This window comes from Passer domesticus, chromosome 4 (genome assembly GCF_036417665.1).
Source record: "Passer domesticus isolate bPasDom1 chromosome 4, bPasDom1.hap1, whole genome shotgun sequence".
Taxonomy (NCBI): Eukaryota; Metazoa; Chordata; class Aves; order Passeriformes; family Passeridae; genus Passer; species Passer domesticus.
In genome coordinates, this window is record NC_087477.1 from 69,970,716 (window position 1) to 69,990,607 (window position 19,892).

Here is a 19,892-nt window from a genome sequence, read left to right on the forward strand (position 1 = left end):
TGCTCTTTTCTCATTTACAACTTCCAGCATTATAGCTGGCATTTTTTTTAACCTTTACCTTATCCTATCCTTTAGATTGAGTTTCTTTTCCACTGAGTATTTAATAACATAAATATGTCCTTCCTAGAGCAAAACTTGGATTATGAGACAATTTAATTTGACAATTTAATACCAAGTGCCCAGGCATTTGGGTAGTTATAAAAATAGTCAGGAGGAATTAACTGAGAAGAACTTAGAGATACAAGATATTAGGCAATAAATTGCACCAAAATTGGAGGAGGGAAGTGGATATTTAATATTATATTTGATTAGTAAAGAAGGAAAGATAGCAAGGGGAAAGTTGTGTGTCATAATTCTTAATTTCCCTGAAGGAACTGATGAAAGCTGTTCCTCAGAAATTAATAGCAACTATATAAATATAAGGAACAAAAACTCAGGTTTGCCAAGGAGTTGGTCACATTGGAAGAAATGAGATAGATTGGTATTACTGCCATAAGAAAGTAGAAGTTGGAGGGATCTCAATAGGATCTGTTACCCTCCTTCAAAGCTATCCATGTGTAAAGACTTTTATCAACCTTCAAAATTTTTTCCAGTGTTGGTGACTGTTATAGGTGGTGTGTTTCAGAGCTTTGCCATTCTTACAGTCTCCATAGGGTTTTTTGTTTTGTTTATTTGCTTGTTTTTAGTACTCTTGCTATAATCTTCTTGCTGTGAGTTAAACCTATCACTACATGTTGTATTGATCACAGATTCATAAGAAAGTTCAGGGTGGAAGGGTGTCAGGAGGTTGAAATAAAACACTCTCTAAGTAGGGTCAACTGAGAGATGGAGCTAGGCTACTCGAGGGTCTATTGAGTTCCTGCTTGTAAACTTTAAAGGATGGAGACTGAGCAATCTCTGGTCAACCTGCTTTATTTTCCTCACGGTGAAAAAGCTTTTCATTAGTTATGGTTTGAATTTCTCTTATTTCAGCTTATGCCCACTGAGTTTTATCCTGCTGTACACTGCTGTGAAGAGTCTGGCTCTATCTCCTTCATTGCTTCCTCATGGGTATGGGAAGCCTGCTTTTAGGTCTTCCCAGGGCTGCTTCCTCTCCATGCTGAAGAATTTGGGTTTGTTCATCTCTTCCTCATAAAACAAGTGCTCCAGGCTGTGATCATCTTGCTAGCTCTCTGCTGAAGTTACTCCACTTTTCTGATGTCTTGAGGGGCCTAAAGATGTGTTCTGACTGGGTGTGTTCTTTTAGATATGATCCAACAAGTGCTGAGTGGAAAAGTTTGCTGTACTCCTGCTAATGCAGCCCAGGATCATGTTGGCCATCCTTGCTGCCAGGGAATGTTGCTGGCTCATGTTGCAGCCAGAATAGCTGCTAGTAAAATCCAGGGTAAGGAACCAAAAAGGGCCTTTGCATAGTATCCACAGATGTTTAATTTAGCCGTGTGGTGAGATGTTCGGGGTCCAAGGGCAGAACTCATTGGGAGAGTCCAGATCCCTGTGTATCTAGAGGTAGGGGCTGAACTATGGTATGGGGCAGTACAAAGATGGGGGCCAGTGGGGGAATAGGGAGGGAATGGCTGAGGGACATAGGAACAAGGGAAGGAGCCAATGGGGTTGAACAGCTCTTGAGGGAAGCTTCTTGTGTCTCTCTAACCAAGGAAATGCTTCTCAGGGTCTCCACAGGCTTGGATTTGGTCTGCTGTCTGACAAGACCTGCAGGTCATTTTCAGTTGCTCTCCAGCCAGTCATGTATTACCCCCCTCAGCCTGTATTGTTCATTCCTTCCCAGCTGCAGGACTTTGCACTTGTCCTTGTTGAATGTGGAAAGGTTCCTGTTCACCCATTCCTTGAGTGTGTCTACATACCCCTTTGTGGTAACCCTGCCCTCGGGCACACTGGCTGGTTTTCCCAATTTAGTTGCTTCTGCAAACTATGTGTAAAAGCGTACACAAAGAGAACTCCTGTCATCTTCTCTTAAAACTCATACCAGCATCATCATGCGTACCATAAGTCATATGTTTGTTGAGGCAGTCAGGTTTCTTTTCCCACTTTTTTCCATGTCAGTCATGGTTTCCAAACCTATGATACTGTTTACTGGTTTCTTCTTTTGTACCCTTTTTTGACATTCAAGTGTCCAAAGATGGATACATTATTTCATCTGGAATGTTTTATGCAAGTGTGATATTTGCAAAATAAGCTCGACATATTCAGCTGTGAGCTGTAACTCCTTGTTCCTATTATATGGAACCTGCTACAGAGCCAGATGCTTCCTATTGTGCACTTGATTATTGCTTCCTTTGAACTTGTCATAGTATTTATTGAATTGCATCTTATTATTTTTACGCTGTTTGTCATCATAGAATCTGAACTCTCCTCAAATAGTCTTGTAGTCTATATTAATTTGTTGCCAAATGTGAAATTATTAAGTGTACACTGTTTTGTGATCTAAGGCACTCCTCTTTTTAACTATCAGTTAAAACTGGGTCCAGACAAAAGCCTGAAAAACCTTGAAAAATCTTTTCTGTTGACAGTAGGTCATTGACTCAGTTATTTTTGTATGGACCATACTGTTTTTTCAGAATATTTTTGAAAATTTCCTGTGAGAAACAGTGTGCAGATGTAGGGGATTTTTTGCCAGGTGTGGACTCCAACAAGTGTGCCTGAAACCAGTTCTGACTTTACTCCTCATTTACAAGATACTGATTTTATTAGGGTGTAGTGGAAAGCAGGGGCAGAAGACTCAATAAGATCTGAGAGCTGATCTTAGAATTGTGGAGGGGACGGGGATGACATTTGGACTGTTAATAGGCTGTGCTTTATTTTTGGATATTTGTGTTGACGAAACATCAGCAGTGTCTGCTTTAATTATTTGTCACCTGTTGGCCCAAGCCCTCTGAAATATATGGAAGTCCTTTTTGAGTTCTCACCATGTTTTTAGGTTCTCTTTTGAAAGTTTAAAGCTTGCCAGTACTTCTTACTTATCTTCTGCAACACTGAAGGAATGGAATTTGGCCTTTATCCCCAAAAGACAGCAAAAGCATCAGAGACAATGTGCAGAAATGTACAATTGAACTGCCTTTTTTTTTTTCAAAAAAGGGAACATTGAAGCTGTAACTAATATTTGTTAAAATAAAATACCTTCTCCAGTATAATTTTTATCTTCCTGTTAGTGTGAAATGCTATTTTGGGTTTATCATAAAGCATATGCAGTTTGTATTATTTCTGATACAACTAATTGTGCTTTTGACTGTGTTGCCACTTTTTTCCTAAACATGCATTTGGACACATGAAATGCAGGAGAAATACTGTAATAATGTGTATAGTATAGAAATTTATAATTCCTTTAACTGAGCCTCAAAAGATATTATGCCACTATTTGTTAATGCTCTATTCTATGACAATAATAATTTAGACTGATGCAAATCTTACAATGCTAAATTCTTTTATAATCTGTAACATTTTAAACGTGTCTTTTTATTTAGGGCATTCTTTTGGTTTATGATATTACCAATGGCCAGAGTTTTGAAAATTTGGAAGACTGGTATAATGTGGTAAAAAAAGTGAATGAAGGATCAGAAACACAGCCACTTGTGGCCTTGGTTGGAAATAAAAGTAAGTTACTCATATTTACATATTAATTGAAATAGTCTGGATGTGGTTTGCTATCGAAGAAATGACATAAGGTATATATTTATATATATATATATTATATATATGTATACTTAATAAAATGCAACTAAATACTATGCTGTGTGTTTTTGCTGTGTACAGATGACATATTTGGGTATACTTCAGAATTATGGCTCTGGGCAGATAGATTATGTTATGGGACTTGCTGTATCATGCTGCTTGCTGCAGCCTCTCTCCCTGTGTCCTCTTTGTTTGGAGAGCAGCACACAGGAGTAGGGAGATCACTCACCCGTGTTTGAATTTGGTAGTGCCCCAGGATATAGCCATGGCAATGGAGAGCATTTCTGGATGTAGTAAAAGGTGTATTTCATGATTCTGTGTGTTAAGAGACTGTTGGATTAACTACTGGTATATGTTTAAAAAACTATAATACTTAGGAGTTGCTTATGAGATTTTTTTTTAAACGTTATCTGTAGTTGTGCACATCAGGTGATTTGTGTTGTTTTGGGATTTTTTTTTTGTTTTGGGATTCTTTTTGTGATCACATAAGTATGATATAATAGTTTTCTTCTGACCGCCAAAATATGTCACTTCATATAATCAATTCTGGACCTTCCCACCTCTCTTTTTTTTTTTAGATGAAGGTGTGTCATTACCCACTAATTTATTAAAAAAAATTGGGAGAGCAAGAGCTTCAGAAATGCAGATCTCTGTTGTAAGACCAGGACTTTATTTAAGCTGTTGTTGCTCCCTCTGGGTGCTTAGTTTCAGTTTTCATTATTTTTTCCTTCCTGTACCTTTATTCTTTTTTTTTTTTCTATGGGCTGTCCTCCACATTTGATCAGAGAGTAGAAAGCTGATCTGAATGAAGATCTTGCCCAGACCTACTTTCTGCACTGATGTTCAATTATCTGTTGTCTTTCCCCAGATTTTTGTCTGTGGATTGTTGTTCCTTCTGTGAACAACAGAAGGAATTTAATTTGAAATTTAATGTAGAACCAATTTTTCTTATTAATTCTAAGTCACAAGATCTTAATAATCCTGAATTTTACAGCTGATATTGAATCTTAAATTTGGCTTTCCTAGTAACTTATGTTATTTTATTCTTATTGAATATAAAGTATATTTGAAGTGTGTTTATATCTCTGTTGCTAGTACTACTGGCTTTGCACTCTTAATTGGGAAGCACACCCAATTAAGAGTGCAAAGCAAGTAGTACTAGCTTAGTAGTACTAACCACTGTTAATTTTAACTTCATGTTTTAGATTTTCTATGCAATAACTCGAAACTTTTGTATATATATTGCTGTCAAATACTTTGATTTGTATGGTATAAATGAGATTGTGGTGGTTATCAAGTGAATGAATTGTGTTTTGTGCACTTATTATCTTTGCTTAAATTAGGTATTGATAAAGTTCAGTGATCACAATGGATCTTCTAGTCACTAAGTGTGAATTAGAGAGGGTTTACCATGTTTCATATGATTGATGTGTTTGCTTCCTTTCTACCTTGATGGCTTTATGTATTTTCTTCTGCACTAATCTATAAGCAGTCTCCTCAAGTGTCATGCCAGCATTTTCAGTGGATATATTGTAAACAAAAATTAACCCAGGTTGCATGGGAGCTATACTCACTTTGATTTATAGCTGCCAAGATGGTCTTAGGGCGGTGGTTATCTGTAGCTTATATAGGGGGTAGGAATTATCAGGTACCGGAGTATAGTGCCTAGATGAATGATTTCTGTTCTTAGAGATATTAACCAGATCCACTCCTCAATAAAGACTAATAACTCAGATTTTTAAACAATCTTCATGACAGATGAGGGCACAGAGGAGAATGCATCAACACTAATTAAGAATGTTGACCGTTTGTTCGTCTTAGCCGTGATTAATTGATCTTGGAGTGCTATCTCTGAACAGGAAGTGGTATGCTGTTACATCGTGAAGTTTAAAGGTTACATTTCAGTATACCCTTTAACTTGCCCTTACATACAATGTAAAATGTTTTTACCTATCTTATCTGAGCACGGAAAGAAACATTTTCCAGCCCAGATACAAATTAACATTTGGTGTTTTGTGTACTGTTGTGAATCTGGCTGGTCATGGGACTTGCCCAGTCTGCTTTTTGGCTCTGTTGCTGCATTATATACTTAGTCTCCCCTGTTGTACTCGGAACATTTCTTTATTAATACTCACTTTGATAATCTGTTTTATTTAAATTCAGAGCTGTGCATTCATTCTCTTGTACCTCCCAACCAACCCCAGTTTTCTGTTCTTGCTTCCCGTGGGCTTGTCCTTTTAAAGTCCTTCACCTGTAATTAAGACAAGTGTTGAGCAGCTAATGCAGAGACCCCTGTTCTTTAGAGTCTTATGCCTGATTAAAGTAAAGTTCCTGTATGCCAGCAGCAGGTCTGGTCACCTGAGCCTTACACATGCTTTTGGGATTGGAGAGTAAACTACTTACCTGTAGAGACTCCATTAAAAAGAAAACCTTGTCTGGTGCTACAATCATTTTACCAACTCATTTGAATAAATGTAGAATGATATCCTGTTCTAAATTATATATAGAATGTTTGTCTCAACCAGCTTGTAAGATTAATAGAAAATTGCAGTCCTATGGATTTGTTTCAAAGGTCAGGTTACTTTATTAAAAGTTAACTTTTAACAAGAAACTTAAATTAATTGAAGAGAAAACCACAAGTAAAAAATGATCTTTTATTCACCATAATATTGTATTTACAACTCAGTGTCTCAATGTGCTCTGTATTACTGTAGCAGTGGGAGCACACACATTTTTGAGTGAAAAAATTACCTTGCTTGTCTGAGAAAGCATTTGTCTTGTAAGATTTTGATTCTAAATCATATTTAGCTTAACATTAATAGGGCTGCGTACCATCCATGCTGAAGAGATGTATTTAATTATGTCTGTTAAATTGCCATGTGGACAAGTCTGCTAAACTGTGATTAGTAGACAGAGCTTGAGCCTCAAGTGCTGTTCTTCGGAAAGGATCTGAGCTTACAGAACTTTATACAGAACAAAAGAAGGAAAGTTTATTGCTCTTGTGTAGCATTTACCTTTCCATATTGTATTGTCTGTGAAGGGAAAACACCTGGCAGGAAAGATTAAAAGGATCTGTGCATATGTATTCCATTCTGGCTCCAGTCTTCATGTGACTTGCTGTGATAAATGTGTCTGTTGCAAAGGGCTGCAAATCAGCCCAGGTTTTTCTCTGAGCCTTCTATCAGAATCCTTCACTAAACGATCTCTTGGATGAGTAGGCAGTGGACACAGAAGCTGATTACTAACCTGGTTAAAGACAAATTTTTAGACTCCTGGACTTAGAGTGCTGCAGCCATTATTGAAGCATGTGTACAATGTAGTTTTTGATGGTGAATCCTTTTTCTCATGCTGCTCAAAAGATAATTAATAATCCTTGTCAAATGCCTGTATTAAGCCCAGATAGCATTTGTTAGTAGTGAGCTTGTTTTTTCATTTGTGTTCTGCTGCAGTCTGGGGTTCATGACAGAGTTGAAGCTGAACAATATACACAACTTGCACACAGAAGATACGTTACTGTTTGTCTGAGTTTGAGATTTGTACAGCTAGACAGAGTCCTGACATAAACAGGTGTAGTTCTATGAAAATCAATGAATTTGCATTCATTTGAACCGGGGCAGTTTAGATCTGTGCAAACTATTTGCAGAAAAAATGTTTTCTCATTTGGGTCATACAGTGCTTTTACAACAAAGTGAGAATGGTCATGAACTATTCCAACTAATAAACAGTTCTTATGCTACATTTTTAAAAAAATTTAGTGACGATGAATAAAATGGTTTCTTCTTCCTGTATGTAAAGCCTTGAGGCTGCACTTGAGATTTTTGTTTTGTGCACTTGAGTTTTGCCTGCTATGGCTAGCCAAGAACCACAACCAAATTCAAGGACCTGGTAGACTGTTGTTAGTGTAGCTGGAACTCAAACATCAGTGCTACAGAAGTACCAGTAAATAATATATTCTCATTCTCTAACAGTTATGCTTAAATTGAGAAAAAAATCTGTAGTGATGTCATTGAAAAATGCAAATAGAAGTAAACTGTTTAAATACAAAGGTTAGAACAGTATATGTATCATACTTTTATAATAATACACAAATGAAATGCTGAGAGATCTCTTACTGTTTCCATGGAGTTTGTCTGTGGTTTATTTAGCAATGTAGACATACGCCCAATAAAAAAAGATGCTGCATAAACTATAGTTCAGGCTGAATGTGCTTCTGTTTTTGGTTTAGGTAGAAATGTTTTTTCTGGCTGCGTCCTTCATACTTAGGTCTTCTTACAACAAATGGAAAGCCCCTAATTGTACCTAAGGGAATAGTTAATCTACGGTGGACATATGGTGGACAAAAGCTGAGTCTAGTAAATGAAAAAAATTATAAACAGAAAATGTGTGGATGTCTGCACAGTCTGAGAGACATGGGAGATATTGTGCTGTTGGATCAGAGCTTATTTTAGGTTAATTTGCTATTCTTTTCTATTAGTATATTAATAGAAGTCAGTAGAGCATAATATACATAGTTCTAAAACCCAGTCAAATTCATGTCTGTTTTATTGGACTGAAAAAAAATACCTATTTTTAAAATGGGGCAGAATTTTTTTCTTTGCTGGTTGTCCTGCTTCTACCTTTGCCACATGACATAAATGCAATTTCGATGTCATTAGTGGAGGGAAACTCTCTGAAATTTTAAAAAGTTATAACATTTGATTGGGGGTAGTTAATCAGCGTTAACCCTGAGCAGCTCTTGGGCTTTATGGATTCAAGCATTATATGTGGTTGCACTGCTCCAGCAAAAGGTTAAGTATTAATGGAAAATGTTCACAGCTCTTTTACTCAAAGAAAACATGTTACTTGTAAGTTTTCTTTTGATTTTACTTTTACAGTTACATTGAATGTCTTCATTCATTTAGCCATCCATAAAGCAAATATTGTTGCACATGCAGTGGATAATAAGTCTTTTTAGGACTACTTGTGTGGTATGTCACAGATCATTAACTGCAAGTAACCACCTGACTTGAGGGAAGTCTGGAAGCATCATTACAGTGAAGTAAGCTTTTATTTCTGTATCACTGCAGCACATTGATTTGTAGGAATGTCTCCATTAGCTACTGTGGAAATATATTCTCATATATTATTATTGAAGGAAGTTGATGAGAGAGGATAACCAAATTTCGAGTGTGAATAGGGCATTACTATTAGGATTTTTGACAAAATGGAGAAAAAGACAAATGCTATTGTAGCATTATTTTCTATTTAAAAGCTAGATAAGTCAATAAATGAATCTTTTTTTAAAGCTTCAGAGTAATACTGATAAATGCAGTAACAGTTGTACAGTGTTTCAACTGAAATGCATGTAGCAGTTGAATATATTTGATACTCTGGATGGGCAGAAAGTATGGAAGAGAAATTTATTCCTAACCAGCAGAGAAAACTTCAGCTTTTTCTACTGATTTCAATGAACCAAAAAAAAAAAATTAAGACTTTTATTGGAAGTAAGCAGTTATTATTCTAGTTCAGAGAATTCTAGTTTAGAGAATGAGGGATAGTCTATGCTAATATGGGGAATAATCACAATGGATAACCTTTGCTTTCTTTGTGGTATAGTATGAATGATGTGCATGCAGATTGAAGAACAAAGAAGAAAAATGATAGCGAATGCATTGTATCTATGTTTTTTAATTGTATAATTGTCAGGACATCATCATGTTTATTGGGGTTTTGCTAGAGGAGTGGAAATTAATGGTACCATTTCGAGTTTAGCCCACAGTTATGGCTCCATTCCTGAGACACTGTGGGGTCATGATACCCATTTCAGTACAGGAACGTGTGCTCCACTAAATGTGTGGCTTTTTTGATACAGCCTTAAGCATATTAAGCACTTATGGTTATGAGTTCTTCATTGTTCCAGTATTTGAGAAGGTATGTCTTGATGAGGTACCAATTGTGCTGCAGTTTCTTTCTGCATTCTACTTTGGTGTATTTTATAGATCATGTTTTTTTGAGGGGAAAAATGGTATTTGAAAAATAAAAAAAGATGTATCCTTCCTTATATGTGTGTAATATTTGACTGTGAAGATGTTACCACAGGAGTCACTGCTAAGCCAGTATCAAACAGATCACTGAGATAAGCTTGTTGGTTAAACGCAGAGAGTATTGTTGCTGTTATTTACACTCTGTGCTTCCAGCTGTTGTGGTTTGGAGGATAACTTCAAAATATGCTTGTTTTTGAGGGAGAGAGCTAAGAATTCGCAATAAATTCAGTTAAAAAACAATTAAGATATACTGAAATGTGTTGGTTAAGGAGGGTGGAATACAGTGCTGATGAATGGTAAATTAGTAATCTAATTTATTTATTTAAAAAAAGGTTGTAAAAGAGGAGGCCTTTATGTACATTGTACATAGTTTCTGTTTCAAAAATACTGATTTCCCTATGAAATTTTCATGACATATTTTTTGTTTTTTAACTCTAGTATTTTTTTCAGATGTAGTGCTTAAGATAAGAAACTTTGTTGTTTACATGGGTGTAAATTCAGAGCACATTTCACAAGCTACTCCAAGTTCACTCTGGTGTTTTCTTGCTCGCCCCTAGTTTATAATATTCTTCTGGATTACCTTTTTTAATCTGTATACTATGAGAATTTTCTTTGGCTGTAAATATTGTCCAATATTTTCACCTAATTATCTATGATAATAGGAATATATTGTACTGGTATAATGCTAGTATGTAGAATTCCACAGATGGTAGAATTTATTAAAATTTTGAAATATGTGTACAGAAAGAGGAATAACATTAACTCTTTCTGACTTTGACTGGAGAACTCAATCATACCTAGGTCATCCCAGTTAAAAACTGCCATCAGGACTATTGCTTTTTGTTTCACATGCTAAACAAAAAGTAATTTTAAAAAGCTACAGCCTAAGTAGTTGAATGGAACACACAGAACAGTAAAATGCCTTGGGAAAGGCTTGCTTTGGAAAAATCCAGGGATATAATCATGATGTGTATTGAGGACAGCTTTAAATTGTTGGATTTTGTAACCAAGCATTTTTTTTTTGTGGTAGATAATTTAACATGAAGGCTGGAAAAACCAGGATTTGTACAGATAGCACACCTTTGATGCTGTGGACAGAAAGAGAGACCGTCACTTCCTAAAACTTTATTTCATACATTTACAGGAGCTTGACGTGTTTTGTTTTGGAGATGCCACTGCATTGTCTCATGGGATGTGCATTTTTATGCTTCTCTTCATTCTTCATTCTCCTACAGGCTTTGCTCCTGATGCTGTGGTAGAAAGGCTGGTTTAATGTTTGTTTTTCCCATTATATCTTCCATGATGTAGGAAGGCCTTCCCCTTAGGGATGATAGGACTTTGTGAGAGTAGTGCAGCAGGGATACTGTCCAACTGGCAAGTCTAAACTTGAGAGAAAATAAAAGTGTAAGACAAGCAAAAAAATTCCTCTCACAAGGCACCATACTGATCTTTCTGAATCAAACTGTTTGGTTCTCTTGACTGGAATTTTTTTAGGGAGTTAGTTTTATATGGAAAAAGGAATATTTTTGATCAGAACCAGTAATTTTCAGTGTAATATATGAGCCCTAGTAGTTCTGACTGATATTTCTGAACTAGTTCAGCTGTAGAGAATTTCCAGAGTTTTTGAGTTTAATTGTTTAATTCTAAGTATACTGTTGTGGTAGTTTATTTTAATAACATTACCCTGTGTACTTGCAGATGCTGGAGAAAAGAAGCTTAGTCAGGTTGTATTGTAATTCTGTGAGGTTGAAAGTGGTTCAGTGTGAAGAACACTGACAGTTCTTTCCCAGTAATATTCAGTACTGCTTTAAAGAAAATTTTTAGAAAGCACTTCATAAAGCAGCTGTAAAATCTTTTATTTTTTAAGTTTTCTCAAGCTGCACAGTAGAAGTAAAGGAAACAATATAAGAAAAGAATAAAGAGCAGTCATTAGCTAGCAATATATTGCTAGCTAATATATTGCCCTAATTAATAGTTTAGCAATTTTATTGGGCTGACTTCTTAAAGTACATGTGTTAAGATGACCTGCTTTTACACTGTAAGGTTTGCAGTTTTATTTTGGGAATGGTGTATACAAAAGTTTATTAGAGAATGGTTACTGGTTTAGTTGCATGTTTCAGTGGTTGATCACTAGGGCAATAATGCTGGTTTCTGAGCACAGCCAGCACTTTTTCCAGCTGCTTTATAGTGATATCTTGAAGCTTAAAATGTAATCTATATGGGTAAGCCACAAAAGCCACTATATATTAAAGCAGACTCTGACAGTAAATCAAAATTGAACAGCTGGCAACACTACTAAAGTCATAAACTTATTTATTAAAAAAACTAAACAGAAGAATTATATTAAAAAGAGAGGAATATGTTCTACAGACCAGTGGATATAGCTTAAAACCTGGAAAGTGCTGCAGATTAAGGGCCCAATTTATGAACATCTGTTCTGGCAGTTTCTGTGAGATTCTCATGTTCTTTACAATAAAAGTGTGAAACATGTTTTTCCCCCCATACTAATCATGCTTTTCTGCAGTTCATAAAACTTGCATTGAGCTTTATGCAACGGGGCCTGTCTGCTTTACACACTTGCAGAGTAATTACTATTCATGAAAGAGTACTATAGCAACGTCACAGTCCCACCATATACACTTACCCTCACTTGTTCCAAGCAGTCTCATTGCCTTCAAAAGCACTGAAACAAGACTTCAGTTTCCTTCATATTTTTCAGCTTAGAGCATGGCAATGAACTAATAATGGAAGCAGGATGCTAGAGAGCAAACTGGACAGAAAAAATATCTTGTACATTGTTTCTCTAAAATTGAAGCATACTTACAGTCTTTCACAGTCACCAAAACAATGGTTAACATCCCTTATATCTTAATTTTGAAATAAATGATCATAGAAAGATTATTTTAATTGAGATGTTTACATGGAATAGTTCCCTACTTTTTTGTCATATTGACAGACATGTGAGGGTAAGCTTTAACATTTCATCTGTTTTGAGAGGGAACTGAAAAATCAAAAGTTTAAAACTGAGTGTCTAGTTCAATTTTCAGTGGTACTGTTTGGCTTTTGACATCAGTGTGACCAAGATTTGTTTCCGAGATTTTAGCCATAAGCCTTGTTTCAGAATCAGGCTTGGTCTGCACAGCACATGTCATAATATTTTGTTCTCTACCTTTTGCTTCATGTCCAGCAATTCAGACTGAACTAGAGCAGATCATTTTGGAAGGCCATCAGTTTTTCTCTGAAGCAGTAGAGACTGCTAATAGCCTGCCATTAGTAAATAAAGTCAGGTTCTTGACAAAGTCTGTGATTAGGAAACCAGTGTGTAGAAGGAATACTGAGCAAATGTGCAATAAAACCACTTTCCTTGTCCTAAACAGATTATATTGCTTTATTGATGGAAATTATTACTTTTCATTTGAATGCTTTCTTTTCATCTGAATTTGATTACTTTCACTGTGTTATGCCTTATTTATTAGGTTGCAAACCCACATGCTTTTGTAGTTGTTTAATCTGAGGGGAACACTTGCAGCTGAGAATTCTCAGGACGAGAAAATTTCTGTGTACCTTTTGGGAGTGATCTTCTCATACATTTAGGCTCATACTAACTGACAGTAGGGAAAAGACAGGATATCTGATAGTCCTTTGGACAAAGAAATGTGTTGTAGTAGCAAGACGTTTTCTGTTTCTATGCCATCCATTTTGGAACATTTTGTAGTGTGGGTGAATCTGTGTCATGTTGGTTGGTCGTGTGTATCCATTTCTGAAGTTGCTTGGCCAATTTTTTCTCCAGCTCACTTACGGAATATTAAGAAGCTATATTTTGGCAAAATGTATATTGTCATTGATAGTTCTTTCTGTCTTTCCATTGAGTGATACTCTTATAATTAGTTTATTTGTAGTGCTGAGGACAGTACTATTAGGAAATAAAACAAAAAATGACTTATAATATTTTCATGGTTATGGAAATTGTTTCCTTTCTGCTCTGTCTAATGCAAAATATGAATTGGTGCACTCTGAATAATTTTATCTGCAAGTGGTGTTCAGTATATTAATATCAGTTCTTAAAGCATGGAGTTTTTTTATAGAAGGGTCAGAAACATTAATGTTTTGCTATATCAAACAAGGATTTGCTATATCCTTGTGTTTACCTGTGGTGAATTTTTATTTTTGGCTTTTGACTTGTTAAAATGTACAAATGTAATTTACATGCACCTGCATAAAATGTTTCACCTGTGACTGTAATTTCATTTGTTTGACTTGATTTGTGCCCTGGATTTAGCAAGGAACTAACCCAACAGAAATGAAGGCTTTGTGTCATCAAAGACAATATCCCAGAGGCTATTGTCCCAGAGGAAACCAAGAAAGGGATCCAGGCTGCAATACTTTTTATTGGACCTGACTAGAATGTTCTGGATTTGTTGTTTTGTTCAGATTTTCATATTTATAGTGAGCCTCTTGTATGTGGGTGAACAAGGGAAGCAAACAAATGACTGTATCACTGTAATTTTCCATCTGCCTCTCTCTGTTAGGCGCTGCTGTCCAGGCTGGGTTACTTGTCTTTTTCTTACATTTTTTCATCTTCATACTCTTTAAACTTTGTTCCTTGTGCTTGGTGCAAAGGCAATGCTCTTAATGTTGTTGGTTTTCTTTTCATCCATAGATGACCAGGAAGTGTTGCTTCATCAGCCCAATATACCAAGCCTTTCCCTTTCCTTCCCCTTCCTTTTCTTCTTTTCTTCTTTTCTTCTTTTCTTCTTTTCTTCTTTTCTTCTTTTCTTCTTTTCTCCTTTTCTTCTCCTTTCCTTTCCTTTCCTTTCCTTTCCTTTCCTTTCCTTTCCTTTCCTTTCCTTTCCTTTCCTTTCCTTTCCTTTCCTTTCCTTTCCTTTCCTTTCCTTTCCTTTCCTTTCCTTTCCTTTCCTTTCCTTTCCTTTCCTTTCCTTTCCTTTCCTTTCCTTTCCTTTCCTTTCCTTTCCTTTCCTTCTTTCCTTTCCTTTCCTTTCCTTTCCTTTCCTTTCCTTCCTTTCCTTTCCTTTCCTTTCCTTTCCTTTCCTTTCCTTTCCTTTCCTTTCCTTTCCTTTCCTTTCCTTTCCTTTCCTTTCCTTTCCTTTCCTTTCCTTCTCTTCTTCTTATCTTCTTCTTCTCTTCTTCTTTTCCTCTTTTCTTCTTTTCTTCTTCTCTTCTTCTTTTCCTCTTTTCTTCTTTTCTTCTTCTCTTCTTTTCTTCCTTTTCAGTAGTTATGTTTTGAGACGTGTGGCTTACTTTGTATACTTTTTTACTCAATTGGATGTCTTATAGAAGTTCTAACAGCTTCTTTGAATAAACTTGATGGGTGAACTACTAAATTCTTTTGGTTTAAGTAGTAGCTCCACTCGTGTACTGAAGAAGATTTCTTTTGGAGCTGTTACAATCTACAGGGTACATAATCTGCATGAATTAATGTGGTATTTCCTCCATAATCCTATGCATTTTCTGCCTTAGAGCTGCTTTTATGTTTTTGTAAGAACTTTAGTAGAATGAATCCTTAAATGTATGTTGCTATCCAGAATTGTTATGTTGTCATAGTGTGCTTTTGTACTTAACATGTACAAGTAGAAATAAGCTGTGCTATTTTTATTCTTTGTGTGTTTTTTGTTAGAATTTAGTATTTAGTGCTGCGTATTAAGTAATTAGGCCAAGAAGGCAGACTTTTTGTCAGTATGCTGGTTCTTAAAAATGTACACTGCTGTCTGGTGGGGTTTTCAAATGGGCTTAAACTATTGCCTAGTTGCCCAGTTGCTTTGGTACTTTAAAAAGTGCCCATAGGAATGCCTGCTTTCATCTTTCAGTCTCTCAGTACCATTGCAAATGTGACTCTAAATATTTAATTCTTCCAAGAGGATGTCTAAATATAGGGGAAGTTCAATTCTTTTGATAACCAAACCAAAGTAAATATATGGAGATATTAATGAGCTAGTTCTGATTTGAGTGTCTGAGTTTTTTGAGTGTCTAAATGAATTTGTGAATAACATTGGAACCTGTAAAGCCACTTCATTCTGGAATTATTTTAGGATTGGTCCAAGGGAAAAGCATAGTAGACATCACAATTCTATTATATTTGAAAAACACAATTTAGTTTAATTTTACAAAATGTTTCTGAAGAAACATAGAGTTAACTTCTCTTTAGCTAATCAAATCCCTTCAGTGTGGTGTGCACTTAGTGTAGGGAAACTTATTTTGTGTGTTTACTCTACCTCACTTCTTGTTCTGGAATTCTTTTCCCTAGCATCAGCACAGCTGCATCATCCATTTCCACAGTCCTTTTAACCTCCGCTTTTAATTAAAAAAAAATTAAATCAAATGCTGTTTAAAGCTTCCCATTTAGTTTTGGGAAAATAAAAGTTCACATCTAGCTTAGACGTGTGTGAACAGCTGTTAAAAGCCACAAGCAAAACGATACTTATAAAAGTGGTGGGGGGAATTTTAAGAGCAAGCTGCCAGTTTGAATGTACTTTTCAATAGCTCTTCACTTTCAGCCAAATGGTTTTAACAATAATTTTCTTTGAAAAAAACCTTTTTTATAGAACCAGCAGCCCAAGCAGTTAGGCCAGTGGTAATAGGAGGCAAGTTGCCATTTCTCTTTAACTTTTTATGAAATTTTTCTTTGAATCTGAGGAAATTGCTCATTAGAGAGGCTGGAGGGGCTGATGTCCACCCATGCCCACCCACACGTAAGTACATCTGTCCCCATTTGATTCTAATGAGGGATCCTGTTCATTGAAATTCCCAAGTTCCAAGACTAAGCATAATACTTCCCTTGTGCCATATTTTGCAAGCATTATAGTCCTGCTCATGATTTAAGTATTTTGAGGTAATCCTAGGATTTCTCTTTTTTAAGTCCAGGTTACTAAATCTGATTAAAATCAGTTGGACAGAAATAGGCAGAGAGTTTATCTGATGTTGAATGTTTAAAAGAAAGAGGCAAGATTTAGACTTTGCCTTGTTCAATCCACCTTCTGAAAGAGCAAAAGCAAAAAGTCGTTCCTTCAAGAACATTTTGTATTTACTGATATTAGGGGTCATGGGGCTAGAGTGTAAAATGCTCTATGACCTAATATCCATGTGTACATATCTCTGGGATTTGTTTGAGCAATTTTTTTGTCCTTTTCTAGCTGGTCTAGTCCGTAAGTGATACATGGTCGCTGCAAAGCCTTCCCAGATGTCTGGTGGCACTTGGAGCAGGTGGGACTTGTCCCCCCAGGTTATCCTGTGGCAGGGCCATACTGAGTTCACTTAGCTTGAGCTTACTGTGTCAGTGCTTGGTCAGAGCATGCATCTGCATGTGGAATTGTATTCAGACAGTTGGGGAGCATCTCAGGTGTAGTCATTGAATGTTTTTTGTGGCAGCAGAGATGCTACATTTCTTCAAAGCTGCAGTTTTATTTATTTAGTTGAGGTTGTTGGGGTGTCTGTTGGCTTTTTATCTTAGCAGATTACAGTCTGTCATAACTGGTGCCATCACTGGTCTTGGTACTTGTTGCTTTGCTGTGTTGGGGTTTCCACACTTATGGAAATACCTTCAATATCACTTTTGCTCCTAACAGTGTGGCCTGTGGTGTGCAGCCAAATATTTTAAGTTCAAAGGTTTGGTGTGGCATTCATTTAACACATCTGTCTTTGGAATATGCCCTTATTTGCTTTGTATGAGCAGCTGGTGAAGATGAGTTGAGTTGCAAGGTGAATTCTTTTAAAGTTACTTGGTTATTGTTCTCTCCTTATATGTCTGAGTATGTTTTGACTTCATATTATTAGAAAGTAAGAACCCAAAAAGCTTTTTTATCACTTCCAGTTTGTTGGATATCTCATTTTTATGTTTAGCTTGAATTCCCTACAAATTTCCTACTGTCATTTCTGAAATGAAGTAACAAGTAGGACAAGTAAAATGCCTAGTGAGTAATTTCCTCCTAACACAATGTGTATTTCTGGTGTCAAACTGCAAAGCTCTGATAAGACTGGGATTAGAATCTGAATCTCAGAATTATCCTCAAGAATTGAGAAAAACTTAGGTGATCCCAGTTTACAAAGGAGAGCAGTGGTGACCAGAGGAATGAAAAAGCTTATATGTGAGGAGGGGCAAAATAGATTGAGTTGCCTAGAAGTCAGAAAAAGACAAATGGATGTATAAAACTATGAAAAGAGGGTAGAGAGCAATTAGATGGCATCTTTTCAATACAAACCTAAGGAAATCTCATGCCTTTTGTTTAAGCAGCAAGCTTAAAATAAACAGATTGAATTACTTTTCACATGGTAAACAACTAAATTGTTGAAGTCTTATTCATTGTGGAAGCCAGAAGTGCACATGGCTTCAGAAAGGAGCCACAGAGACTTGTGAAGGGCTGGCCCACCAGTGGCTAGAAAACATTTCAGCTGTATTCCTGGCAACAGGAATGTCATGCTTGAGAACTCAGGCTGCCTCAAAGTGGGGTGTGTATCAAGGAGTTATCACTGTAGTTGTACTGTTTCTTATTTTCCTGCCTCAGTACCTGCTGCTGAACGCTCTTTAACCGAAGTTGCTGGTGTGGACGATGCTAGACCTTCAACTACTGGATTTAAAAAATCCCCAAATTCACTCTCTCGAGCTGTTACAACTCCTTCTCCCCAACTCCAAGCTCCAAAGAACCTTGTAGGACAGTGAACAAAACACCTCCACACATCCTTACAATTCTGACCTCAGTGCCTTAGGTTGTGTAGCTGTGTTTTTGTGTATTTGTAGCTGGGTGGTTGGAACAGTGCAGGTGAGAGAATGTGATCTGGATTCTGGTGGTTGCTCTGCAGTCTTATTTATTTTTCAATACAATTGTCTTTGGATGAAGTAATTAAGAAGTTTGGGGGACAGAGAGAAATACTGAGTACTCAGTAGTGCCTGGTTAATTTTAGGCCTTCTAAAGGTCTTTCTTTAAAGTATCTGCTCTTAACCAGTATGAATCTCACAGACACTTCTGAAAACCCTCTCTTGCCTAGACTATGTTAAAGAAAATTGTGATACTGAAAGGTTCTAAGAATCTAACATGTTCTTTAATGTAATTTTATTAATATGTTTTAAATGGAATTTTGATGTTGACATAAATTTATCAAAGACTAGTCATTGATGGCTTAAACAAATGTTTAACCATTGGCTAAAAAAGTTGATTTACTATCCTAATTTAGAACACCTCACCAATGGAAACTGTGCCTGTGGAAACTCTTAATGTATATTAGAAGAGGAGGAGTATTCTAAGTCACAGAGAAATTAGGTCATCACCAGGGCTGTGCTAAAATTTTAGTAGATAATGTCTTGGGGTTATTTGCAAGGGACTTGTTCGCTTGATGCAAATTCTCCTTTACTTTTCCAAACCTAGCAAAGGAAGTACTACTGATCCTTGAGGACTCTAAACTATAAAAAAATAGATTGGGTTTGTTTCACTGTTTGAGGTCATGACTGACCAAATAGTCTGGGAAAATACAGTTTCAGCAACAAAGTTCTGCTTTAGGTCAGATGTAGCTGATTTCTCTAAGTTAAACAAAAATAGAATGAAGCAGAAACTCTTAAAATCACCTTTGGTTTTAGGAAGTTTTAGAAAAGAAATGTTAAAAAGCTTAAAAAAAGAAGTTCCAGCTGAACCCTAACTTACTTAATATTTTCAAATCAAAATGAATCCTGACAAAAACTTATGAGAGTGCTTACCTTATGTTCAAATTTAGCTGTTCTCAGTGATGTATTTCCCACAGCACAGCCTGGTCTGAGGTGGTTTCGTGATTGTCTTCACCCATTTTCACTTTTGTCATCTGCAGTCATGGTAGCACTGCATGGAGTCAGTTTTGTTCACTAATCCAGCCTCAAATGAGCAGAACAAAGAGGAGTTCTTTGAATGAACATGTGTGTTCCTTTTCTTCTGCAGTGGTGCTATCATTTGAGAAGCTGTGGAAGTGCTCAGCCAGTAGCCCAGGAAAAGCCAGGATCATCCCTTTGATTTGCAATTATGGTAGCTTAAACTACTAAAGAAACTATCACTTTTCTAACTGATATCAGGCCTGCCAACTCTGCTGAACCATCTACTTTCTTGATGAAAGTCTTTTTGGTGTGAGGTTGATTTGGTTAATTTTATTTTTTTTTTCTGTTTGTGTGTGAGAGAGAAACAATAAGAAGGAATTGGATTGCTTTGCAAA

The 19,892-nt window shown here is 36.3% G+C and overlaps 1 protein-coding gene across 6 annotated transcripts in view; it reads left to right on the forward strand.

Moving 5' to 3' along the window:
* RAB28 (RAB28, member RAS oncogene family) overlaps positions 1 to 19,892 on the forward strand; it is a 60,757-nt gene that overhangs the window by 17,383 nt on the left and 23,482 nt on the right. For all 6 annotated transcript variants that reach the window (XR_010361472.1, XR_010361473.1, XR_010361474.1 and 3 more), the window contains exon 4: positions 3,480 to 3,609. Coding sequence is in view for 3 of the 6 variants with exons in the window: in XM_064418634.1 (XP_064274704.1) it covers positions 3,480 to 3,609 (130 nt within the window). In the remaining 3 variants the exon portion in view is untranslated. The remainder of the gene's footprint in view (positions 1 to 3,479; positions 3,610 to 19,892) is intronic.